At 38.2% G+C, this 27,891-nt stretch overlaps 2 protein-coding genes across 2 annotated transcripts in view; one reads left to right on the top strand and one right to left on the bottom strand.

The window, feature by feature from the left end:
• TEX9 (testis expressed 9) overlaps nt 1-6,884 on the top strand; it is an 88,492-nt gene extending 81,608 nt beyond the window's left edge. Inside the window, exons 11-12 of the mRNA XM_052647024.1 lie at nt 6,026-6,160; nt 6,746-6,884. Of these exons, the coding sequence (XP_052502984.1) occupies nt 6,026-6,160; nt 6,746-6,820 (210 nt within the window). The 3' untranslated portion in view covers nt 6,821-6,884. The remainder of the gene's footprint in view (nt 1-6,025; nt 6,161-6,745) is intronic.
• A 675-nt stretch (nt 6,885-7,559) lies between these two features.
• Nucleotides 7,560-27,891, bottom strand: part of MNS1 (meiosis specific nuclear structural 1) — a 90,439-nt gene continuing 70,107 nt past the window's right edge. The window contains exons 8-10 of the mRNA XM_052647365.1: nt 18,082-18,339; nt 9,146-9,271; nt 7,560-7,649 (exon numbers count right to left, since the gene is read on the bottom strand). Coding sequence (XP_052503325.1) covers nt 7,560-7,649; nt 9,146-9,271; nt 18,082-18,339 — 474 coding nt within the window. The remainder of the gene's footprint in view (nt 7,650-9,145; nt 9,272-18,081; nt 18,340-27,891) is intronic.

Raw genomic sequence — 27,891 nt, 5'->3', positions numbered from 1 at the left:
CAGATACGCCTTTAACTTAGTGCTATCTACCTTCAAGTAACATAGCATTTTATGAATAAACAACCTTTCAGCAGTATACTTCTCTCCTCCCCTTTTTGTTGTTGTTATACATTTTACTTACATACAAATTCTACAGTTACTTTTTTGCTTTGAAGAGTTAATGAACTTTCTAAATTTAAAAAAAAAAACACCTTTGTATTATAGTACACATAAAATTTACCCTAATTTTTTAGTGTAGAATTCAGTAGTGTTACATATCATACTCCAAAACTTCTTGTTCATCTCGCAAAAACTGAAAACCTAAGTCCATTAAAAAATAATTCCCCATCCCCTTCTCTGTGACCCCTGGCAACCACAATTCTACTTTCTATCTCTATTAATTTGACTACACTAGGTACCTAATGTAAGTGAAATTATACACTATTTGCCTTTTTGTTACTGGCTTATATCACTTAACATAATGTCCTCAAGGTTCATCCATGTTGTAGCATGTTATCAGAATTTATTCCTTTTGAGTAATATTCCATTGGACATATGTAACAAGTTTCATTTATACATTTATTAAATAAAGCAACTTGGGTTGCTTCCACCTTTTGGCTATTGTGACTAATGCTGATATAAACTTGGGTGTACAGATATCTCTTAAAGATTCTGCTTTGAGTTATTTTGGATATTCACCTAAATGTGGAATTGCTGGATCATATATTTCTTTTAATTTCTTGAGGAACCACTGTACTATTTTTCCATAGTGGCTGCACTATTTTACATCCTTACCAGCAGTGCAGAAGAGTTCCTTCAATGTCCTTGCCAATTTTTTGTGTTGTTTTTTTTTTTCTATAGTGATCATCCTAGCCTAATGTTTATTAAATGATATCTCATTGTGGTTTTGATTTGTATCTCCCTAAATATTAGTGATGTTGACCACATTTTCATGTGCTTATTAGCCATTTGTAAATCTTTTCTGGAGAACTATCTATTCAAGTCCTTTACCCATTTATTATTATTATTATTTTTTTACTTCTCCCATCCACATTTTATATATTAAAAAAAGTTATATAATTACAGTATAGACTGGAATACACAGGTTTGGGAACAAACACAAATGATGTTTTATAAGCAAACAGTTAAATTGGAGAGTGAAGAAATGTGTGGTTATCCATTAAATTTCAGTATGTTTTGGGCATCAGTTGATATGTTTTACAGAGTTAACGTGGCAAAATAGTTAAATAATGGTCAATTGAAAGAGCTTCTAGTACATTGCTGTTCAATAGAACTTTCTGTGGTGAGGGACAGGTTCTATATCTGCATTGTCCAGTACAGTAGCCATTATCCACATGTGGCTGTCGAGCACTTGAAATGTGCCTTTCATGAGACTGTGGATACCCATTTATTAAGTGATAGTCTTTTTGTTATTGTAGAGGAGTTATTTCTGTATTTTCAATATTAACAGATATATGATCTTCAAATAGTTTCTGTAGGGGCCTTTTTACTCTGTTGATTGTTTCCTTTGAGGTAATCCGATTTCTTTTTTTTAACTTCTGTTTGCCTGTTCTTTTGGTTTCATATCCAAGAATTCACAACCAAATCCAGTGGCATGAGCAGTTCCCCTACATTTTCTTCTAATAGTTTACAGTTTTAGGGTATACATTTAGGTCTTAACCAAATTTGAGTTAATTTTTGTGTATTATATGAAATAGAGATACAGTTTTATTCTTATGCATGGAGATATCTAGTTTTCCAGTTCAGTTTCTTGAAGAGGCCATATTTTCCTAGTGAATAGATTTGGCATCCTTGTCAAACATCATTAGACTTTATATGCAAGGGTTTATTTTAGGGCTTTCTATACATCCATATTACACTACTTTGATTACCATAGACTTGTAATAAAATTTGAAATCCAGAAGTATGAGACTGTCAATTGTTGTTATTCATTGATTGTCTGACTCTTTGTGTTCCCTTGAGATTCCATATAAATATTAGCATGACCTATCTCTGTAAAAATGCCATTGGAGTTTTGATAAAGATCATACTGAATCTGTAGATCTCTTGGAGTAGTATTAATATCTTAATAATAGTAAGTCTTCCAATCTTTGACCACAGAATATCCTTCCTTTTTTTTTTTTTTGCCTTTAACTATTTTCATCAGTTTTTTTTTAATGTATTTATTTTAATTGGAGGCTAATTACTTTACAATATTGTGGTGGTTTTTGCCATACATTCACAGGAATCAGCCATGGGTGTACATGTGTTCCCCATCCTGAACCTCCCTCCCACCTCCCTCCCCATCCCTCAGGGTCATCCCAGTTCTTTTACATTTTCAGTGTCAAACTGTTTCACTTCCTTGGTTACTTTTATTCCTCAGTTGTTATTCAGTTGCTAAGTCGCGTCCGACTCTTTGCCACCCCATGATAGCACATCAAGCTCCTGTTTCCTTCACTATCTCTTGGAATTTGCTCAGATTCATGTCCATTGAGTTGCTTGATGCCATCCAACCGTCTCATCCTCTGCTGCCCTGTTCTCTCTCTCCTGTCTTTCCCAGCATTGAGGTCTTTTCCAATGAGTTGGCTTTTCACATTAGGTGGCCAAAGTATTAGAGCTTCAGCAACAGCCATTCCAGTGAACATTCAGCGTTGATTTCCTTTAGAATTGACTGGTTTGATCTCCCTGAAGTTCAGGGGACTCTCAAGTCTTCTCCAGCACCACAATTAAAAACCATCAATTCTTCATTGTTCAGCCTTCTTTATGGTTCAGCTCTCACATCTGTACATCATTACTGGAGAAAGCATACTTTTGACTATATGGACCTTTGTCGACAGAGTGATGCCTCTGCATTTTAATGCCTCTGTCTAGATTTGTCATAGCTTTCCTTCCAAGGAGCATCTTTTAATTTCATGGCTGCAATCACTATCCATGAAGAACACTGAGTGCCAAAGAATCGATGCTTTTGAACTGTGGTGCTGGAGAAGACTCTTGAGAGTCCCTTGGACTGCAGGGAGATCAAGCCAGTCCATCCTAAAGGAAATCAACCCTGAATGTTCATTGGAAGGACTGATGCTGAAACTCCAATACTTTGGCCACCTGATGCGAACAGCTGACTCACTGGAAAAGACCCTGATGCTGGGAAAGACTGAAGGCAAAAGGAGAAGGGGACAACAGAGGATGAGATGGTTAGAAGACATCACCAATTCAATGGACATGAATCTGAGCAAATTCTAGAAGACAGTGCAAGACAGAGGAGCCTGGCATGCTGCAGTTGGACACGACTTGGCCACTGAACAAAGTCACTGTCCACAGTGATTTTAGAGCCCAAGGAAATAAAACCTATCACTGCTTCCACTTTTTCCCCTTCTATTTGCCATGAAGTGATGGAACCAGATGCTATGATCTTGGTTTTTTGAATGTTAAGTTTCAAACCAGCTTTTTAAATTCTCCTCTTTCCCCCTCATCAAGAGGCTCTTTAGTTCCTCTTCACTTTCCACCATTTGAGTAGTATCATTTCCGTATCTGAGGTTGTTGATATTTCTCCCAGCAGTCTTGATTCCAGCTTGTGATTCATCCAGCCTGGTATTTTGTATGATGTACTCTGTGTAGAAGTTAAATAAGCAGGGTGACAATATACACCCTTGATGTACTCCTTTCCTAATTTGGAACCAGTCAGTTGTTCCATGTCCGGTTCTAACTGTTGCTTCTTGACACACAGGTTTCTCAGGAGACAGGTAGGGTCTCTTGAATTTTCCAGTTCACTGTGATCCACAGTAGAGGCTTTTAGCATAGTCAGTGAAACAGAAGTAGATGTTTTTCAGTACTTCACTCTTTTTGATGATATTTGTAGTTTTTAAAATTTCTTTGAGAATGTTTATTAGCAGTATATAGAAACACAACTGATTTTGTGTGTGTTGATTTTATATTTTGCAACTTTGCCAAATTGATTTATCCTGACAGTTTCCTTGTGGAACTTGTAGGGTTTTCTAATATATACAAAATAATGTCATCTGTGAAGAGAGATAATCTTCCTTCTACTTTTTGATTTGGATGCCTTTTATTTTTATTCCCTAGCTGCTCTGACCGGAACCTGCAGAGTAGGTAAAAGTGAACATCCTTATCCTTTGTGATCATAAAGGGAAAGCTTTCAATCTTTTACCATTGAGTCTGCTGTTAGTTGTTGGCTTGTCATATATTGCTTTTATCATGTTGAAGTAGAATCCTTCTCTTCCTTGTTTAATTGTTTTTAATCATGAAAGTGTGTTGAATCTTGCCACAGATCCCAAGGTGTCTCAAGGGGGTGTTAGCCTGCTGGTGGGCATGGCCAATGTCTGGCGGTATGTGAGGGGATGGAGGGTGAGGGCACAGGGGTCTCAGGAGGGGAGTATTGGTGGCTGGGCTGGATCCTGCCATAGCGGGCTACAGGGGTCCTGGGCTGGTATCAGCCCGCTGGTGGGTGGGGCTGGGTTCCAGGGTCTCTGTCTGCAAGGCCCTGGGGATCCACAGCTAGTGCCTGTGCCCTTCTATGGGGCGGGGCTGTGTTCCAGGGTGGCTGAAGGCTCAGGGTCTTAAGGTAGCCTGCCTGCTAGTGATGGGTGGGGCTTTGTCCTGACCCAGCAAGTTGCTTGGCCTGAGGCGTCCCAGTACTGGGGCTGACAGGCTGGTGGGTGGGGCTGTGTTCCAGTGCTAATAGACTAGAGGATGATTCTGAAGTGATGCTTCCCAGCATCAGTGTCCACATGATAGAGCAGGCTCCACAAATGGCTTCTGCCAATGCCTATGTTCCAAGGATGAACTTCAGTTGCCTCCTGGGTGATCTGCAGGTAGGTCTGACCCAGCTCCTTTCAAAAATTACTGCCTCTTCCCTGGGTCCTGCAGCATGTGAGGTTTTACGTGTGCCCTTTAGAAGCTGAGTCTCTATTTCCCACACCTGTGTCCCCTGAAAGTAAGCCCCACTGGTCTTCAAAGCCAAATTTAGGGGCTTGTCTTCCCAGTACAAGACTCCCCAGGCCAGGGAGCCCAATGTGGGGCTTAGACCCATTGCTCAGAGAACCTGTGTAACTGTAATTATCCTCCCATTTGTGGGTTTCTATCTGAGGCTTTTGACAGTACTGCACCTATGCTCCTTCTCCATCTTGCTATGGTTCCTTTTTTATATCCTTAGTTGGAAAAGATCTTTTCTGTTAGATTCTGGTCTTTCTCATTAATAGTTGTAATTTTGGTGTGCCTGTGCAAGAAGGTGGGCCCAGGATCTTTCTACTCTGCCATCTTGGCAGCAAATCTTAGCTACTCTCAAGTTTTAAAATAAAAACTCTACTAATATCTACCACGTTACTCTTTCTGATACTTAAGTGCGTATGTCGATTCAGATTTCTTCTGGTGTCGTTTCCCTTTTGCATGAAAGGTGTCCTTTAACAGCTTCTCCAAGTACAAGACCTTCCTATGCTTAATGATTCCCACTAACTTGTCTTTAAAGTTCACTGGTCCTTTTCCTCCATTATCCAAGTTGCTACAGAGCTCATCCAGTGGATTTTTACCACAGTTGCAAACTTGGTCTTCCTTGTCATAGGCAGTGGCTGAATTCTTTGCTCAGCTCTTTAAATCTCAGCTGTCTCTCATAGGTTCCTAGGAGTCATATTATTTAGGTGTCTGCAAAGGATTTGAGGGATTTCCTACCTGGAAAGTTCTACCATTGTGGCAGCACTGCTGTCCCTTCCTCAGCCCAGCATGACTGCTACTTTTTGCTTTGGGTTTATCCCTTGTGAACCATGAAATGAAAAATGCTTTCCAGTTAAATGTGGATCTCAACCAGTATGCTTTCAAGGATCATAACCACCTCCAGTTTCTGCTTACTACTGATGACATCTCTGCTTTCAAATCTAAGCTACATTGTTGGAATTAAAACCAAGTTGTTATTTTTTAAATGTTTTTTAAAATGGTAGAAGTGTGAGCATTGTTAAAACTTAAACCTAAGTTTTTATTGTTCATACAATTTTTCCATTAAAATACTGTAAAGAATACATGGGATTTTTTCCTTTTGCAGGATATAGCAAATGAAGAACACAAAAAAATTGAAGCATTAAAATCAGAAAACAAGAAGCTAGAAAAACAAAAAGGAGAATTAATGATAGGATTTAAGAAACAGTTAAAATTAATTGATGTTTTAAAGAGGCAGAAGGTGAGTTTATCCTAAACAAAGTTAAAATAAATTGTGGATATTATTTGGCTCTTTCTACTAAGACATTCAGTATTTCTCCTACAGGTATAGTTTTTATTGCCATGCTTAGTCACAAAATGTTATCTATACATTGATGCAAGTAAATTAGGAATGTTTACTAGTTCTGTTTCCATACAGTATGGATACTCCCTAACTAAAGAAAATACCAAATATAAAAAATAAAATTATCTTAAAAAGGGATCAGTTTGCCTCTTGAAATCTAGACAGTGAAACTGATTCCAAACCACTTTTATTGTGGTCACCACACAAGTTTACCTAGTGGTTAAGAGGATGTGAATTCATGATTTTGCTACTGTCACCTTTTGCAAAGATTAGGTATTACAACACTGCCCAGGTTGGCCAGTGGGCAAGGTTTTTAGTGGCCAATCACTGAATATAATTATTATTTAAACCTGTTTATTGTAATTAGAAGTATACATTTCTATAACAGAACTCAGCATTATACATACACTTGCACAAATGTCCTATTGTTCTGTGATCTACTCTTAATACTAAATTAGACAATATTGATTTCTCTAAACACAGATGCATATTGAAGCTGCCAAGATGCTGTCTTTCACCGAAGAGGAATTTATGAAGGCACTTGAATGGGGAAATTAAAGTGATCTACTTGTAAACCTCTAGTGTGTGGTGGATATACTCTTAAAGTAAATTTAGATTTGGGGATATAAAATTGATACCTAATTATTAGAAATGTTTTATAAAATAAAGCAACAGAAATTTAACTTTCGATTCTGTTGTCTTTCTTATGACCTTCTAGCCCCTTTCAGCTGCATATGAATAGAAAATATTTTATGCTCTAGAGACTTAGCTTTAGTTTGTAAATGATGTTTACCTGAGAGAAACTGTTTGTTTGTATGTTCTTATTGATATAACTGCATTAGGTAATAAAGCACTCTGTACTTTTCTCCTCTTATAATAAGAACAGTCTTCCCTGGCCAAATCAAGGAAGTGAAGTTCCTAAACACAAACATAGAAGTGGTATGAAGAGTTTATAGTCTCTTGGGTTGTTTTGATAGATATAGGTATCTATATGTAACAGAAAAATCCAAACTTTGTGGCCAACTCAATATATGGAGTGTTTTATAAAATTCAGATCTTCAATTTTATCAGTACAAAAACAATAGTGATTGAAAGCAAACTTGCAGTTAAAAGTATTAATTTTTATAAGAAAACAAATGTTTTCTTATAACTGTTTATAAATGATAAATTACAGAAATGTTTTAGAAAATCCGGAGACAATGGAGGAGTCCTACTCACTGAACTCTAAAACAGAAGTCACACTGACACCTAGTGGTAACACACAAAAGAACCCAGGTTTTACCAAATCTTGACGGTATCATTTCTCACAAATTTCGCTCCTTTTCTGATATGCTTTTCTAAACTCTTCACCAAGCATATCAATATCATCCTCATTTTTGAATACTCCCTACAAGAAAAATATTTTGTGGGTTACTTTGAATGCCAGAATATTTCAATAAATATTCTTAAAACGAAGAGATATAGACAAGTTTATAAAGTTATTTCTCATATAATGAAATTAGTAAAATATTTTTGTCTGTAATTACGACTTACTATACATATATTCTTAGACTGACCTGATATCCTGTTAGAACGTGTCATAGGAATCTGGACTCTTCTGCTTTACTACTCTAAGTACTACTGCTCTGCTGGACTGAATGGGAATCAATTTAATCCACACTGTACCCTCCTACCCTTGTTTTGAAACAGCCCTGAAGTATATGAGGGAAGAAATGAGCTTTGCCAGATTATGCAAGGGACTGGCTCTTGCATCAGTTCTGTCTCTAGTCAGCTAACTTCAATCTTTCAGGAAAGAATCCAGGTGTAGAGTTAAGTCAACTAACCTTAATCCCTTTAAAACAAAATTAAATATTTACTTATCTAAAGAATCCAAAGAATAATTTAGGTCATTTGGAGCCACTAGGATCTAAAGGATAAAATCATTTTAGGTTATCAGGTTCTCCCATTCCACAGTTATTTTGCTACACAAATACCTAAACCCTAAGCCTTGCTCAGAATTTATAGTCTAGTTTGTTTATCAATTCCATATGGCTTTTGTCATTAATATATCATTTTGTATTCATTCTAACCAATTAGACTATCAGGTCCTATGGACAGGTTACAAAGCAGGCGACCTGGGTTTGATCCCTGGGTCAGGAAGATCCCGTGGAGAAGGAAATGGCAACCCACTCTAGTACTCTTGCCTGAAAAATCCCATGGACGGAGGAGCCTGGTAGGCTACAGTTCATGGGGTCGCAAAGAGTCGGACACGACTGAGTGACTCCACTTTAATTTCTCATTTCTTTCTCCTTCCTTTTGCACAAAACAAAATACACACTTGATTTTTTTTTGATTGAATAAAGTATCAAATGGCATAATTTCTGTATCTGAAGGGTAGAAATGTTACTTCAGTTCATATGTTTATGTGGTCTGAAACTCTGTTATTTTTATAGTTATAAGGTATTATTTCAGATAGCAAATTTTCATATGTATTCTCTGGAAGTAATATTCTTTTTAAACTAAAGGGTTACCTAGTTATATGCTGTAACCTCCTGTTACAGAGCAGATCTCAGACTCCGTTCAAGCTTATGTCTATCACTACCGTTACAGATAACAAGGCTGTCCTGTGTATCACCTGCTTTGGTGTCCAGCATATCACATTTGCTTTAGTTTTAAACCTCTTACACTGGAGAACAGAACCTCTAAAATTTAAATACAGAAATTCCAGCTCAAATTTAATAGAAAGTGCCAAGACCAACTCTCTCATTTTGGAGATGTTCAATTACTAACTCACATAACATTGCTGCTTTGTAACAGCAAGAAGGGAGTGAAACCCAGGCCCTCTGAAATCCTAACACCATGTCTTCCCCCACTCTTAGAGGCTATGAATTAAATCTCACTCACTTTAGGGAGATATCCTAGTAGTTTTGTAGCGTGTTCTTTGAGAAGTTTTAGTCTTTCTTCTTCAACAATTGCATTTATACATCCTTGTCGTCTTTGCTGCCACTGCCATTCCTCCAGTTCACGTTGCTAGAAATGTAAATAGAACTTACTGTCATAAAACACATTAATCTCTTAAGAATGTGGCAAACAAAACTATTCTTGCAGGAAATTAAGATAAAACTGATAGATAATATATCTTTTATATTCTTATGTATATAATATATATATTACTGTCATGCTTCCTTTAAAGTTACAAGGAAAATAGTTATGACTGATGGTAAGGAGGCAAGTACATATTTTCAGGACAAGTCATCTTCATTACCAAGAAAAAAGGTTCAAAGAAGTGATTTCCCAGTTAATTCAACAAATATTTATTGAGTGCTTACCATACCCCAGGTGTTGAAGGCAACTTACAATGTAAGACCAAAAAAAGAAAGGTAGATAAAACAACAGGAATAGCTAAAAGATAAGCACTGCCATATATATGAAGTTTCTTAAAGCCTGTGTGAGGTACAAGAGCAGCAGCAAATGCTCCCGCAAAAGAACCAGTATTTGTCAGGGAAATGTTCTGATTGATAACCACACCAAACTTCTGAGCCGTGAAAATACAGAAGAGATGACTAGCTTTAACTCATTTTAGGGCTTAAAAGAACTCAGAGAAATACATCCAAATAAGACTTTTAAATGGGAAAGGATGCTAAAGGCAGGCCACTGAAATAATGATGAATTTCTGCCAAGAATTACTTTAGTTAAAATAGTATTAATACTCCAACTTTTCTTTGAAATAATCAGTTAGTCATATAAATCAGAAAGCAGGATGTCTGTCTTTTCTGTTACAATGAGAGGTAAGGTGCTTCTACATCACCTAATATTTCATTATTGGATGAAAACAAGAATGCTAGGACACAACCATATCCAATGCCAGTTAAACCTGGAATTGCGTCTCTGTCTACTATCATGTCAGATGTACTACAGAATTAGAAGTATCACTGACAGCTAATTGAGAAGATACTTTCACCCATGTTACTACTGAATCAAAGGGTAGAATTCCTCTTAAATATTTTATCTCTAAGATGAAACAGGGTAACAGAATCTACTATAGAATCACTGTATCTGAATTTTTTTTAGACTCATTTCTAAGGCTAAAGGGTCAGATGTGGTCACAACAGGACTAGGTTTTTGCCAAGGGAATAAGCAAAAGTGTCCTATGGCAGTTTTCAGGAATCAGTCTTACATCTTTTGTCCCTTCTGCACTTCTTCCATCTGCTGCTTGAAACATGGCTATGAAGGTTGAAGAGCCAATTTAAACCATGAAGATGAAGGCTATACCCTACAGGGGCCATAACAAAACCCAGGAGGAGCCTGGGTTCCTGAAGACTATGACTAAAGCCTCAGTTTCTAGACTTCCATGTGAGAGAATAGTAAACGATCTCTTAAGCCACTGTTAACTTGAGACTCTGCTGCTGCTGCTAAGTCACTTCAGTCGTGTCCGACTCTGTGCGACCCCATACACGGCAGCCCACCAGGCTCCCCCGTCCCTGGGATTCTCCAGGCAAGAACACTGGAGTGGGTTGCCATTTCCTTCTCCAGTGCATGGAAGTGCAAAGTGAAAGTGAAGTCGCTCAGTCGTGTCTGACTCTTAGCGACCCCATGGACTGCAGCCTACCAGGCTCCTCTGTCCATAGGATTTTCCAGGCAAGAGTACTGGAGTGGGGTGCCATTCCCTTCTCCAACTTGAGACTCTACTTGTAGACAAACATCATCCTAACTGATCTATTCCTTCTAACGGGGGTGTAAGAAAGTTATCTAATGTTGTAAGGAAAGCTCAATTGTTAGATTTTTGTCCGGTTGTGCGCATGGTCTCTAATTTGGGTTTTCCTTCTTAGGTAGACCACATTAACTATTTACCATAAAAAAAACTTTTTATAGTAAATTAGGGTAAATTTTTTAGAAAGATATGAAACCAATTTGTCTATGAGGGCAACTTCTGAATAGCTCTGGTGGTAGAAAGTATCTCCTGGGTAGTTTCAGATTTTGTCTAACTGGATTTATTTTAGAAGTAGATAGCTATTTAGGAGTATCTATGAAATCTTAAAAAAAAGAGCATTGCCTTACAGGATTGTATAATGAAATAGATTCATGATTCTATGAACATGAAACTCCATCCTTTTCCTTAGGCCAAGGCAGAAATGTGACCCAGTCTCACTGATATCAATAAAACTAACCCCACAGCTTCATTTTGGGAAAATACACATTTTTTTCAAAATTAAGATGTAAATCTTAGAAAAGTATCTATGGCTTAGGTAATATTTTCATATTTCTTCCCTTTATAGCTGTCTTGGTAACTTTCCAAGCAGTTTTCTGATTAGCTCTCTAAGCCACGAGATAGGACAGTCACTGGTTCTGCCTCTTTCTAGGCAAGGAGTATTCAAAGCTTTCTGTTCAATTTCAGAAGCTTTTAAATTTTCTGTCTCCTTGATCACTTTGCTCTGACACTGATAATCACCCTTACTGATTCAACAAACATTTACTAAGTATTTTCTGCTTGCCAGGAAAAATGCTAGGTGCTTTTTTTATCTCCCTTAAAGGTTACAATCAAAGATACAGAACTGAGATTTTTATCCATTAGGAATCCACTTGGTTAAGCAGGAGGAGGACATAATGAGTTTTTACTTCATGCTAACTGGTAGCAGATGGACTAGAATCACAAGGAGACCGGTTAGAAGACAATTTCAGTAGTTGACAGAATGATAAATGTCTAAATTATGAAGAGAAATGGATTTAATAAGAGTTATGGTAGAACTGGAATCAACAGGACTTGATGGCTAAAAATTATTAGGTAAGAAATGGGAAGAATCCAGAATGATTCCAAGGTAACAGCATATTCACTCAGTCACCCACCTGCCTGTCCTTAACCAAGATTCAGGCTACAGAAATGGGAAAACATTTGTCTGTCTGCTACTTTCTTTTGGAGAGCTTAATTCTAAGGCACCACAAGATTTCCAACCATGTCCTTTTAAGCATCTGGAAATACGACAACAGAACTAAGACCTGATCAAGCATACAGGAGAGCCAAAAATTGCACCTCAAGTCTCCCAACACTTCATGTAGCAGACGAAACACACAGGGCTGATCTCAGCTTTCTGTGGCATCCAGCTGTTCTCCTGGCCATTCCTTGGTCCTGTCAATGTTTTTCTGCCACTTGTACCTCCTATGTTCTCCAAGCCTCAGTCACTGGCCCTCTGATGGCTTCTCTAATATATTATTTGGAAGAAGAATCTTAGTTTGAAACTGTGGGTTATTAATGCCAGGAATGCTTTTCTAAGAAAAGCTGACCTAAGTTTTCTTCTGTTCAATTGCCTTCAGGAATTTCAACTTGCATTTCTAACTAAATATGACTAAAACTGAAGTCAGTCCATCTTTTTGCTCCAATTCAAAACATAACAGCACTTGTATTCCTTGAGTTTCTCATATCTGAAACCTTGAGAGTTATTTTGATACCTTCCTCCACTCTACCCTACATGAAAGTGCAAGTGAAGTTGCTCAGTCATGTCCCACTCTTTGTGACTCTACCCTATATGGTCCAAGAAAAAAAAAATCACACAAGTCTCATCTGTTCTTCCTTTAAAATATTTAAACTCTTCCCTTTCTCCTTCCACTGTTCTGCCAACCTACTCCAGGCCATCCTCACTTCAACTCTTAAGGTACTACTTTCACCTGTTTTTTAATTAATTATTTTAATTGCAGGCTAATTACAATATTGTGGTTTTTGCCATATGTTGACATGAATCAGCCACAGGTGTACATGTGTCCCCCATCCTGAGCCCCGCCTCCCACTGCCCTCCCTGTCCCATCCCTTTGAGTTGTCCCAAATGCATCAGCTTTGAGTGCCCTGTTTCATGCATTGAACTTGCACTGGTCATCTGATTCACATATGGTAATATACATGTTTCAGTGCTAGTTTCTCAAGTCATCCCACCCTCTCCCTCTCCCACAGAGTCCAAAAGTCTGTTCTTTATATCTATGTCTCTTTTGCTGTCTTGGATATAGGGTCGTCATTACCATCTTTCTAAATTCCATATATATGCGTTAATATACTATATTGGTGTTTTTCTTTCTGACTTACTTCACTCTGTATAATAGGCTCCAGTTTCGTCCACCTCACTAGAATGGATTCAAATGCATTTGTTTTAATAGCTGAGTAATACTCCATTGTGTACATGTACTCTTTCTCCTCTTGTTAAAGAGCATATTACAATAACCAGTTTCTACTGTATCATGGCCAGACTCCTCAGCCTATCATTCAGGTTTCTCCATGTGGTAATTCTATAAGCTGCCAACTAAGAATAGCCTTCCTGTCTTTTATTCATTTTTTATGTATTTCTAGATAAATCCACATAAATGAAGTGAAGTTGCTCAGTCGTGTCTGACTCTGTGACCCTATGGATTGTAGCCCACCAGGCTTCTCCATCCATGGAATTTTCCAGGCATGAGTACTGGAGTGGTTTGCCATTTCCTTCTCAGGGGATCTTCCCGACCCAGGGATTAAACCTGGGTCTCCTGCGCTACAGGCTGCCATCTGAGCCACCAGGGAATCTCATAGTTCTGCCATAAATGTATGGCACTATTAGTATATCACACTGTCACCTTCTACAAATGTTTATATTTAAGAAACATATTCTTAGTATAGTAGTATATATAATCAAGTCTTTGAGGTGTCTAGACCTTATTTTCTTCTGCTAGATTAAAAGCTACCAGAATGAGCTTTATTTATTTTGGTTCCCTCAGCAGAATGCCTAGCAAATGAGTATCTGCTGATTATAAGAGTATTTGGGGGTTTCTTTTTGTCCACCATTCAGGAACATCATTACGATATTAATATATTAATCCCAGCTCTGCCACTTAACTTGCTATGACACCTTGGGTAACATATATCATCTCTCAAGATTCAGTTACAGTTCTTTAAAATGGGGGTAGTAACAGTACCTAACTCACAGGGTTGAAAGTTAAAAGTTATTGATTTGCTTGTAATGAATATAGAATAGTGAATGACATAAGAAAACAATAAATGTTAGTTATTGTTACTCCACTTCTATTACTACTTAAAAATATTTACCACATGCTTTATCAGCACTTTTCATATTTAGAGCTCTTTATCTTTCCAAACACTTATACATTATCTTACTTGCTTCTTAAAGGAGTATTTCAGTTTTATGGATGAAACATAGACATTTCAATGTGTCCAAGTCACAAACCTAGCTTCCTCACCAATTCTTAAATACACATTTCCAAGTAAGAAATTTTCCCCTGGGCCTCAAAATCTATGTGTACAAAATGGAATTATATATCTACCCCTTCAAAATCTGTTTTTCTTCATACATCTTCGTACATACATCACCACTCACTCACTGAATATGGAAGTGTGTAACAGCATTACTTATTAGTAGTAGATGAGAAAGCCTGGGCTGGAAGAAGCACAAGCTGGAATCAAGATTGCCAGGAGAAATATCAATAACCTCAGATATGCAAATAACACCATCGTTATGGTAGAAAGTGAAGAGGAACTAAAAAGCCTCTTGATGAAAGTGAAAGAGGAGAGTGAAAAAGTTGGCTTAAAGCTCAACATTCAGAAAACGAAGATCATGGCATCCAGTCCCATCACTTCATGGGAAATAGATGGGGACATAGTGGAAACAGTGTCAGACTTTATTTTTGGGGGCTCCAAAATCACTGCAGATGGTGACTGCAGCCACGAAATTAAAAGACGCTTACTCCTTGGAAGGAAAGTTATGACCAACTTAGATAGTATATTAAAAAGCAGAGACGTTACTTTGCCGACTAAGCTCTGTCTAATCAAGGCTATGGTTTTTCCAGTGGTCATGTATGGATGTGAGAGTTGGACTGTGAAGAAAGCTGAGCACCGAAGAATTGATGCTTTTGAACTGTGGTGTTGGAGAAGACTCTTGAGAGTCCCTTGGACTGCAAGGAGATCCAACCAGTCCATTCTGAAGGAGATCAGTCCTGGGTGTTCTCTGGAAGGAATGATGCTAAAGCTGAAACTCCAGTACTTTGGCTGCCTCATGTGAAGAGCTGACTCATTGAAAAAGACATGCTGGGAGGGACTGGGGGCAGGAGGAGAAGGGGACGACAGAGGATGAGATGGCTGGATGGCATCACTGACTCGATGGACGTGAGTTTGAGTGAACTCCGGGAGTTGGTGATGGACAGGGAGGCCTGGCGTGTTGCAATTCATGGGGTCGCAAAAAGTCAGACACGACTGAGCAACTGAACTGAACTGAATCCTTCTCTCAACTCTTCAGATCTAATTGGTCACTGAGACCCATCAATTTTAATTTCCTACCACTTCACTGATGGATTCCTTCTCTATTCACAAGGGTTTTCATCACCCCTCTCTGGGATAATTGTAATAACTTCCTGAAGAACTATGAACGGAGGTTTGTAACACTGTACAGGAGGCAGGAGACCAAAACCATCCACAAGGAAAGGAAATGCAACAAGGCAAAATGGTTACCTGAGGAGGCCTTACAATAGCTGAGAAAAGTGAAAGGCAAAGGAGAAAAGGAAAGATACACCCATCTGAAGGCAGAGTTTCAAAGACTAGCAGGGAGAGATAAGAAAGTCTTAAGTGAACAATGCAAAGAAATAGAGGGAAACAACAGAATGGGAAAGAGTAGAGAGATCTCTTCAAGAAAATCAGAGATACCAAGGGAACACTTCATGCAAAGATGGGCACAATAAAGGACAGAAATGGTATGGACCTAACAGAAGCAGAAGATATTAAGAAGAGGTGGCAAGAATACACAGAAGAACTATACAAAAAAGATCTTCATGACCCAGATAACCAGGATGGTGTGATCACTGACCTAGAGCCAGACATCCTAGAATGCAAAGTCAAGTGGGCCTTAGGAAGAAATACTACAAACAAAGCTAGTGGAGGTGATGGAATTCCAGTTGAGCTATTTCAAATCCTGGAAGATGATGCTGTGAAAGTGCTGCAGTCACTATGCCAACAAATTTGGAAAATTCAGCAGTGGCCACAGGACTGGAAAAGGTCAGCTTTCATTCCAATCCCGATACTCAAAGAATGTTCAAACTACTGCACAACTGCACTCATTTCACATGATAGCAAGGTAATGCTCAAAATCCTTCAAGCCAGGCTTCAACAGTATGTGAACCGAGAACTTCCAGATGTACAAGGTGGGTTTAGAAAAGGCAGAGGAACCAGAAATCAAATTGCCAAAATCCACTGGATCATAGAAAAGCAAGAGAGTTCCAGAAAACATCTACTTCTGCTTCATTGACTACGTAAAGCCTTTGACTTTACGTGTATTGTAACAAACTGTGGAAAATTCTTCAAGAGATGGGAATACCAGACCACCTGACCTGCCTCCTGAGAAATCTGTATGCAGGTCAAGAAGCAACAGTTAAAACTGGATATGAAACAATGAACTGGTTCAAAATTGGGAAAGGAGTACATCAGGCTGTATATTGTCACCCTGCTTATTTAACTTCTGTACAGAGTACATCATGCTAAATGCTGGGCTGGATGAAGCACAAGCTGGAATCAAGATTCTGAGGAGAAATATCCATAACGTCAGATATGCAGGTGACACCACGTTTATGGCAGAAAGTGAAGAGGAACTAAAGAGCCTCTTGATGAAAGTGAAAGAGGATAGTGAAAAGCTGGCTTAAAACTCAACATTCAAAAAACAAAGATCAGTATCTGGTCCCGTCACTTCATGGCAATTAGATGGGAAAACAATGAAAACAGTGACAGACTATTTTTTTAGGCTCCAAAATCACTGTAGTGACTGCAGCCATGAAATTAAAAGATGCTTGCTCCTTGGAAGAAAAGCTATGACAAACCTGGACAGCATATTAAAAAGCAGTTCATCGCTTTGCTAATAATGATCTGCATATTCAAAGCTATGGATTTTTCCAGTAGTCATGTACAGATGTGAAGATTGGACTATAAAGAAGGCTGAGTACCAAAGAATTGATGCTTTCAAACTGTGCTGCTGGAGAAGACGCTTAAGAATCTCTAAGACAGCAAGGAGATCAAACCAGTCAATCCTAAAGGAAAATCAACCCTGAATATTCACTGCAAGGACTGGTGCTGAAGCTGAAGCTCCAAACTTTAGCCACCTGATGTGAAGAATCAACTCACTGGAAAAGACCCTGATGCAGGGAAAGACTGAGGGCAGGAGAAGAGGGCGACAGAGGATGAGATATTGGATGGCATCACTGACTCAATGGACGTGAGTCTGAGCCAGCTACAGGAGACAGTGAAAGACAGGGTAGCCTGGCATGCTGCAGACTATGGGGTCGTAAAGAGTTGCGCATGACTCAACAACTAAACAAAAGCAACTGATCTTCCTGTCTCCAGCCGTACTCCGCTCGTATCTGTCCTCAGCACTGCTACCTGAATCATCTTTCCAAGTGCAGATCTTATCATGCAGCTCAATTCTTCAGTGGCTCCCCCCTGAATAAAATCCACCTTTAAAACAGCAGCCAAGACATCCATGATCAGTTTCCTCTCTGCCATACAACATGTCCATTCTGTATAATTATCATCAATGCATTTGACATATCTTTATAATCATTGTTTTTAAGTATTTTTCTTAACCAACACTAAAAGCTCATAGATGACATGGAGTTAGTCATATTTATGTTCTCCACACAAACCAATGTCTAATACATAGAAAGCATCAATAAATATGTTCTAGATTCATTAATTAATGAGTAGTCAGAAAATGTATATATCATATGATTAGTGAATGGATATCCAACATCTGGTGCATACAGTTTTCAGTTCTTTAGTGGATAAATAAATTAGCCAGTTGCTATTAAATAAAATTTTTTAAAGTTTTCCTTACTTTGTCTGCAAGGAACTGGTTGCGGCGTTCTTCTATAAGTTTCTCCACAGCCCTCTTGTGTTCTAGTTGCTTCATTCTTTGCTTCTGAGCATTCATTAATTCTATTCGATCATCCTCAGCAAATTTCGCCAGCATAGCTTTTCTAAATGTCTCCTCTTCCTCTTTTGCAGCCTGAAGTACTAATTCCTTCAAGGCCATTTGGTCCATAAAATCTTGCTTCAACTCCTTTTGCTTTCTCAATTTCTCTTCTGCTTCTTCCTAAATAACAATACATCTAAAAGTTAATTTAATAATTAACCTGTAAAAGTTAATTCAGTAATTGTTTCTTTACAGTAGATTTATAAAGATAGGGTCAGATAGAGTTTGATTAAGCTTAATGTTACAATAAGAAATAAAACTGAAAACTTAAGCCTTTTCAAGGTAACACTTTGCCCATCCTTTAAAAACTAATAAAGTAGATGTTACCTTTGGATTGCTCATTATTTAAATTTTAACTAATATATATTTACCATCTTGTTTCTGTATTCAGAATTAACACAATAACTTTGAAAAGAACTGTATAAAAATTTGTATATGTGAGTTTATTAAATCTGTCAACTATATAATCTGTACCAACTATGAATCATTCTAGAACCTTGTGTTCAAATCATTGATGAATATTTTTCAGAACAATAATCTACCAATGAGAATCAGAAGTTTAGAGAAATTCAAATTTACTTGAAGCGGTTAAAAGTCCTTTCCTACAAGGTTTATATTTCCCCAACATTATTATGAAAGATTTCAAAACCAAAGAATTTTACAGGGATCACCCATATTTGCTTTATCATTGATCTACTGAATTAGGACTGTTGTAAATTTTAAATCATTTGCTAATCTAACCAACTTTGCTCAATTCTAATACAAGTTCCAGGTAGGCCAGTATCTTCAAAATATTGCCTTAACATCCATGTGGCCAAGGGTACAGATACAACAAACTATAAGGGATTTACTACAGGCCATCAGAGGCATACAGAACTTCCAGGAAGGCCAGGGAACCAAGCTGTCATCCTACGACTCAAGTCTCATAGTAACACTGTCTATGGTGACTGACTATCTCATGTGCTTACTTCCATCTTCATACCTTGAAGTGGGGGTGATGGCTACTGGAGGTAACCTAGTTCATATGAAGAATTCTAGGTAAGAGATAAATGTAGTTTTAACTACATTTCTCTTTGCAATAAAGCAAGACAAATGAATTTACAACAGGGTCGGATATGGTAAGGGTAGGAATGGGTTTTTTTGAGACAGAAAATATATTTATTATTATGCAAACAGCTATGCAAAATAGCTAGGGACCTGACAAGCTGCCAAAGGATTTTCCCAAATAACTTGTGCATCCCTGTATTACAGGTATCACATCAATAACACATCCAGGAGAACAAAAATAGAATTCAGAAACCAATATCTCAGAGGCCCACCAGATCCTGATTCCTTTATGAAATACTCTATTACAGTGTCGTTGTTGGTTGTGTAGTTGCTAGGTTGTGTCCTGCTCTTTCAACCCCATGGACTTTATGTAGCCTGCCAAGCTCCTCTGTCCATGGGATTAATACTGCAGTGGGTTGCCATTTCCTTCTCCAAAGAATGGGTTTTAAGGAGCCAATCTGCAAGTATCAGTTAGAGCAACTTTGTTAATTATATTGATCATTCAACCTCTTTTTCTTCATTTATCCCTATTTTTCCAAATTCTATCTTTTTCATAGTTGTCTCTATTCCCTGGTAGCTTAGATGGTAAAGAATCAGCCTGCAATGCAGGAGACCCAGGTTCAATCCCTGGGCCAGAAAGATCCCCTGGAGAAGGGAATGACAACCCACTCCAGTATTCTTGCCTGGAGAACTCCATGGACAGAGGAGCCTTGCGGGCTATAGTCCATGGGGTCACAAAGTCAGACACGACTGAGTGTCTAACATACACACACACACACAATCCTCTTTTCAAATCTTATCTTTTTTAGTTCTCTCTAATCACTCTTACCTCTTTTGGGGGTCTTATACCATTTAATTTTTCATCATTTAATTTTATTCCATAAATATACACCTCATCTCACTAAAATTCATAGAAAACATATCTTATTTTCCTTTGGGATGCTGGACACACAGTGTTTTTTGTAATAAAAAGTTTGTGTTTATTTGCCATCTATTGCATAGAAGTCAGAGACTCATTAAAGGCAGACATGCTGTGTCAGTTAGCTTTGAATTCCTCCAGAGCTTATAATAATACTTTGCACACAGAAATTCAGTACCTACTGAGCCAAATGAATTCTTGACATTTCCTGGCATCCATCTCCCATACCAATTTTAGTTTAATCCAATGGTGAAGATATCTGGCTAAAGAACAGGAAAGATTTTGGCAAAACAAAACACCATTCATTATATTTTTTGAACTAGGAAAGTGTTCATATAGTCTTTGATGTGTCTGGATCTGGATTATATAATATGAACTGAATAATTTTCAATGTTCTAAAACCCAATATGTGGTTTGAGGAATAGCTGTTCACTGAAAGTTTGGATTAATTTGCTATAGAACTACTCTGAGTCTAGAAAATCTTTGGAGATGTCTTGGTCTGGGTTCTCCACTGAAAAACAGCCTTTAACAAGGACTTGTATACAGATATTTTACCATGGAGGGAATCTCAGGAAGCAGAGGTGAGGGACAAGCAGGAGTGAAGGAAGAGGAGCCAACACAAGGGGGCATCTGAACTGGTCACCACCGTGGACAACCACGGCTTCACCCTGCCAGGACGCTGCGAGCTGGTCACCACCGTGGACAACCACGGCTTCACCCTGCCAGGACGCTGCGAGCTGGTCACCACCGTGGACAACCACGGCTTCACCCTGCCAGGACGCTGCAAGCTGGTCACCACCGTGGACAACCACGGCTTCACTCTGCCAGGACGCTGTGAGGAAGGCATGGGGTACCTTTCAGGACCTTCCCAAAAGCCTGCTACAGGTGGAGAAGCATTATCTATCGATTCCTGTCCACTGCTGGCTGAGGGATGCCCCAATGTTACTCCCTGTCCCCACCCCGACATGTCCGGAAGCTCTCAGCAAGGCGTCAGTCTAAGCCCTCACAGCTGTTCCCCACAGTGGTCACAAATCAGAGGGGTTGCTGACAGGATATGACACAGGGCACACAAATCTTCTGATGGAGGAAAATGGCTTTAATAATCTTGTTTTTTTTTCCTACATTTTTTGAAATCACTGCATTTTTAACTCAGAAAATTGCACCATTGAAAATTTCATTTTTTTAGGACACAACTGAGTAATCTTTCATTATTTTTCTAATCTTTTCTCTTCACAGACCCTTTATCCCTTCAAATATTAAGCTACTAGATTTTAAAATGCTAATGTGTTCTCCTGATTTTCAGTTTATTTCTACTTGTATCTTTATTATTTCCTTCCATAGTCTTACCTCCTACTTGATTTATAATGTTTTTCTCAGTTATTGAGTTGGCTGCCTACACAGTTTCCCCAGTATTTCTCACTGAATAATTGCCTGTGGATTTCTCTGGCGCTCCAGTGGTTAAGAATCCACCTGCTGGCTTCCAGTTCAAGATGGTGGAGTAGAAGAACACGCACTTGTCTCCTTCTGCAAGAGTACCAAAATCACAACTAGCTGTTGAATAGCCATCAACAGGAGGATGCTGGGACCCACCAGAAAAAGATGCCCCATGTCCAAAGACAAAGAAGAAGCTGCAGCGAGATGGCAGGAGGGGTGCATTCATGATAAAATCAAACCCCATACCTGCTGGGTAGGAAACCCACTAACTGGAGAACAATACTACCAAAGAAGTTTCTCACACTGTTGTGAAGGTTTGGACCCCACGTCAGGCTTCTCAGCCTAGGGATCTGACAAAGGGACTGGACATCCACAGGGACTCTGCCCTTGAAGGCCAGTGGGACTTGACTAAGCCTTCCATGGACTGTAGGAAACAGACTCCAGTCGTGGAATGTGCACCAGGACCCAGAGGCAAGGAGCAGTGAACCCACAGGGGACACAAACCAAACTACCTGCTAGTGCTGGAGGGCCTCCTGTGGAGGAGTGGGTCCGCAGGGGCTGCACCAGATGGGGGCACTGGCAGCAGCAGTCCAGGAAGGTCCCACTTGGCGTAAGCCCTCTTGGAGGTCACCATTAACCCAGGGCTGGGTCAGGCCAAACAACTACCAGGGAGGGAGTGCAACCCTACCCATCAGCAGATAATTGCATTAACGCTTTACTGAGCAAGGCCCTGCCCACCAGAGTAAGACCCAGTTTTTCCCATCACCAGTCCCTCCCATCAAGAAGCTTACACAAGCCTCTTAGCTTACTCCATCAGAGGGAAGACAGAAGCAGCAAGAAGATCCATAGCTGGCTAGAACAAAAGCTACATTATAGAAAGTTAATCATGATAAAAAAAAAAGCATAAAGTTATGTCCTGGATGAAGGGACAAGAGAAAACCCAAGAAAAACAACTAAATGAAGTGGAGATAGGCAACCTTCCAGAAAAGCAATTCAGAATGATATTGAAGATGATACAGGATCTCAGGAAAACAATTGAGAAGATGCAAGAAATGTTTACTAAAGACCTACAAGAATTAAAGAACAGAGATGAATAATACACTAAAAGGAATCAGTAGAGTAACTGAGGCAGAAGAACAGATAAATGACCTGGAGGACAGAATGGAAATCACTGCCACAGAACAGAATATAGAAAAAAGAACAAGAAGAAATGAAGACAGCCTAAGAGACCTCTGGGACAGCATTAAATGCACCAACATTCACATTAGAGGAGTCCCAGAAGGAGAAGAGAGAGAGAGAGGACCTGAGAAAATATTTGAAGAGATTAAGAGCTGAAAACTTGCCTAACATGGGAAAGGAAATAGTCAAACAAGTCCAGGAAGCACAGAGTCCTAGGCAGGATAAACCCAAGGAGGAACACAGCAAGACACATAATAATCAAACTGACAAAAATTAAAGACAAAGATAAAATATTAAAAGCAACAAGGGAAAAGCAATGAATAACATACAAAGGAACTCCCATCAAGCTATCAGCTGATTTCTCAACAGAAACTCTACAAGCTGGAAGGGAAGGGCATGACATATTTAAAGTGAGGATAGAGAAGAACCTGCAACCAAGAATACCCATTCAGATTTGATGGAGAAATAAAAAACTTTCCAGACAAGCAAAAGTGAAGAGAATTCAGCCCCACCAAACCAGCTTTACAACAAATGCTAAAGGAACTTCTCTAGGCAGGAAACACAACAGAAGGAAAAACCTACAGAAAATTAACCCAAAACAGTTAAGAAAATGGTAATAGAATCAAATGCACCAACCAAAAGACACAGACTGGCTAGCCAGATGAAAACATGTGCATGGATGCACTTCCACTTAACATATCACTCTGCTTGACCCCCCAGATTGTATGTAATTATTTTATATTGTTACGTTAATCATGTTCCCACTATGACTTGAAATTGTAATTATCTTTCATTTTTGTCTGGCTATTGACTGTGAAAACTGATAAACATCTTTTACTATTGTGATTATGTAACTATTACTCACTTACTGCCATTGTATCATGACTGGTCAACAAAAAAATAATAAGAACTCTCTATCACCAAAAGTACAATTTAATAGAAAAACTTGTCATCACTTTTAAAATTCCAGATGCATATCAGAATTATCTTGGGAGTTTTTGAAAAACAGAAAGCCCAGGTACTGCTTTTTTCTCTAGAGCTCCAGATATATTTCTAATGAGCAGCCATGTTTAATGGCTGTATGATGCTCTTTTACTTTTATCTAGTTTCACTTTTTCTAGTTCATATTCAGTGTTCCCATTTCATTCAGTTTGTTTTCCAATTTCTTCATCTTTTTAAAAATTTTCTTTCTCTAGCCTTTATCAAGCATAGTAGAAAAGTTTTGTACACCTATATAGAAATAATATGTATAACATATTTTAGAAAACTTATGAATTTTTGCCTAATGAAAAAATGTATGACATTTTGATTCCACTTGTTTGACTTAATATCAATAGAATGCTATATTTCTAATTAAAAAACAGATATGCAACAAGCAACAAAAGTTTACTGTATAGCACAAAGAACGATAGTCAATATCTCATAATAACCTATAATGGAAAATAATTTCAAAAATTAATATATTTGTATATGTACAACAGGTGCATTGCTGTGCACCTGAAACATTGTAAGTCAACTATACTTGAATGAAAAATTTAAAAAATTTAAAAAATAAAATAAATTTTAAATTTTTCATGGGGATGACCCAGAGAGATGTTATGCGGAGGGAGGTGGGAGGGGGGTTCATGTTTGGGAACACATGTAAGAATTAAAGATTTTAAAATTAAAAAATATATATATAAAAAATAAAATAAAATAAAATATTTAAAAATTAAAAAATTTAAAAATAAATGAAAATTTTAAAAATAAAATTAAATTTAAAAAGTAAAAAATAAATGCAGGGGACACAGGTTCGATCCCTGGCCTGAGAAGACTCCACATGCCACAGGACAACTAAGCCTGTGCAGCACGACTACAGAAGCGTGCGCATCCTAAAGCTTGTGCTCCACAACAAGAGAAGCCACTGCAGGGAGAAGCCTGCACACTGCAGCTGGGGAAAGCCCACGTGCAGCAACAAGGACGACAGCCAAAAACAAACAGAAAAAAATGCTTTAATGGCCTAATAGATTTTGATGTCATAATTTCCTCCTCTAAATTGTCTGCAAATATCCTCTTCAACCAATAATAATTGAATGTTTTCAGATAGTAACTTAAAATATTTGTTATTAAGTTCTAGTGGTGTTTAAACACCCTTTCCCCTTTCCAATAAATTTTCTTTGGAGATATAACAGTTATGTACTTCAGTACAACAATGTTCAGTTCAGTTCAGTCGCTCAGTCATGTCCAACTCTCTGCGACCCCATGAATCGCAGCACGCCAGGCCTCCCTGTCCATCACCAACTCCAGGAGTTCACTCAGACTCGTGTCCATCGAGTCAGTAATGCCATCCAGCCATCTCATCCTTGGCCGTCCCCTTCTTCTCCTGCCCCCAATCCCTCCCAGCATCAAAGTCTTTTCCAATGAGTCAACTCTTCGCATGAGGTAGCCAAAGTACTAGAGTTTCAGCTTTAGCATCATTCCTTCCAGAGAATACCCAGGACTGATCTCCTTCAGAATGGATCTCCTTGCAGTCCAAGGGACTCTCAAGAGTCTTCTCCAAAACCACAGTTCAAAAGCATCAATTCTTTGGTGCTCAGCCTTCTTCACAGTCCAACTCTCACATCCATACATGACTACTGGAAAAATAGCCTTGACTAGACGGACCTTAGTCGGCAAAGTAATATCTCTGCTTTTGAATATGCTATCTAGGTTGGTCATAACTTTTCTTCCAAGGAGTAAGCGTCTTTTAATTTCATGGCTGCAATCACCATCTGCAGTGATTCTGGAGCCCCCAAAATAAAGTCTGACACTGTTTCTTTCTACTGTTTCCCCATCTATTTCCCATGAAGTGATGGGACCAGATGCCATGATCTTCGTTTTCTGAATGTTGAGCTTTAAGTCAACTTTTTCACTCTCCTCTTTCACTTTCATCAAGAGGCTTTTTAGTTCCTCTTCACTTTCTGCCATAAGGGTGGTGTCATTTGCATATCTGAGGTTATTGATATTTCTCCTGGCAATCTTGATTCCAGTTTGTGTTTCTTCCAGTCCAGCGTTTCTCATGATGTACTCTGCATAGAAGTTAAATAAGCAGGGTGACAATATACAGCCTTGATGTACTCCTTTTCCTATTTGGAGCCAGTCTGTTGTTCCATGTCCAGTTCTAACTGTTGCTTCCTGGCTTGCATACAGATTTCTCAAGAGGCAGGTCAGGTGGTCTGGTATTCCCATCTCTTTCGGGAGATAAAATGTTCATTATATGTCCCTTGATGATTATACCTATTCTCTGTGATATCTGAGATTCATTTGCTGTTCCACTTACCTAGTAATAACGCTGCCTACCTGCTTCCCATTTGTTCATATATGCCTGTTAGCCTTCACGCATCATTTTATCCTTAATGCTTTGGGGGTTATTTGACATTAGGTATCTATAAGTGAATTTTATTAAGATGTTTCTTTAAAAGAACTGGGCACATTTTACAATCTTAAATGCAGTTAATAATTAAGGACTCACATGAAATAAATTTTGATATTTTACACAGTATCTATTTCTTCCTCATTGATGAAACAGTGTATCTAAGACAATGCTGTTTTAATATAGCTGATAAAATTACAAATAATACTAAGTATAATTAATTGTTATATATAGTCATATATCTTATTTTATAAAGTGTTCAAACTTTTGGGAGTTCCCTGGTGGTTCAGTGGTTAGGATTCCATGCTTTCACTGCTGACGGTGCAGGTTCAATCCCTGGTCAGGAAATTAAGACCCTGCAAGCCATGCAACATGGTCAAAACAAAGTACTGAAACTTCCAGCTTGTTAAAAAAAAAAAAAAACTTGGGTTTTTTATATTCTGTTGTCAACTTATTGAGTGTTCTTTACATATTCTGGATAAAAGTTATTAGTAAGATACATGTATATGGAATGTTTTCTCCCAAATGTGGCTTGCATTTTCATTTTCCTAACAATGTTAGGAAATTATTAATTTTGAGGAAGCCTACTTATAAACTTTTTATGGCTCAAGCCTTTATCCTAAACATTTTTAATCTTTGCCATTTCCAAGTTCATAATGACCTTCTCATGTTTGCGTCTAGAAATGTTTTAGCTTCAGCTCTTTTTATGTTATAATATGACACAGTATAACAAGTGCTGGCAAGGATGTGGAGGAATTGGAACTCTCCTACATAGGCAGTAATAGAGTACAGTGGTCCAGCCTCTATGGAAAACAGCTGGGAAGTTCCTCAGAAAACTAAACACAGAATTACCATGTGGCCCAGCAATTCCAGTACTGGTTATTTACCCAAAGGGATCTGAAAAAGATACTCAAACAAAAATTGTACACAAATGTTCATAGCAATAACATTCACAATAGTAAAAAAAAAAAAAAAAACAACGGGTAGAAACATATTCTATTGAATGGATAGACAAAATGTTGTATATCCATACACTGGACTATTATTCAGCCAAAAAAAAAGTGGGGGGGGGGGATTAATTATTGACACATTACAAAATAGATGAAACTCCAAAATATTATTCTAAGGGAAAGAAATCGCACTGCAAAAGGTCACATATTGCATGATCCCACTTATATTCAGAATAGTCAAATTCATAAAGACAGGAAGCAAATCAGTAGTTGCCACAGAGTCTTGGAAAGCATGGAAAGAGTGGTAACTGCTTAATGCAAGGTATCCTTTTGGGGTAATGAAAATGTTTTGGAACTAGACAGATGGTGATTGCACAATATTCTGAATGTACTAAATGCTGCTTTAAAACAGTCAATTTTATGTTACATGAATTTTGCCTCAATTAAAAAAAAAAACCTTAAAGAGAAACCCAAGCCCACAATTATGGTTAGAGTCATCAACAATCCTTTCTCAACAACTGATGGAACAACTAGACAGAAAATCAGCAAGGACATAGGAGAATTCAACAGAACAATCAATCAATAGAATCTAATTGGCATTTATAGAAATTTTAGACATTTAAACATATTTCTAGAACATTTCACCCAAAGTAGCAGAAAACATATTCTTTTCAAATGTCCACAGAACAAATTTAAAGGAAATAAAATTATATTGGGCATGTTCTCTGATCACAATGAAATCAAACTATAAG

The sequence above is a fragment of the Budorcas taxicolor genome, chromosome 10 (genome assembly GCF_023091745.1).
Source record: "Budorcas taxicolor isolate Tak-1 chromosome 10, Takin1.1, whole genome shotgun sequence".
In the NCBI taxonomy this organism is placed as follows: domain Eukaryota; kingdom Metazoa; phylum Chordata; class Mammalia; order Artiodactyla; family Bovidae; genus Budorcas; species Budorcas taxicolor.
This window is presented reverse-complemented; position numbering and strand designations above follow the sequence as displayed.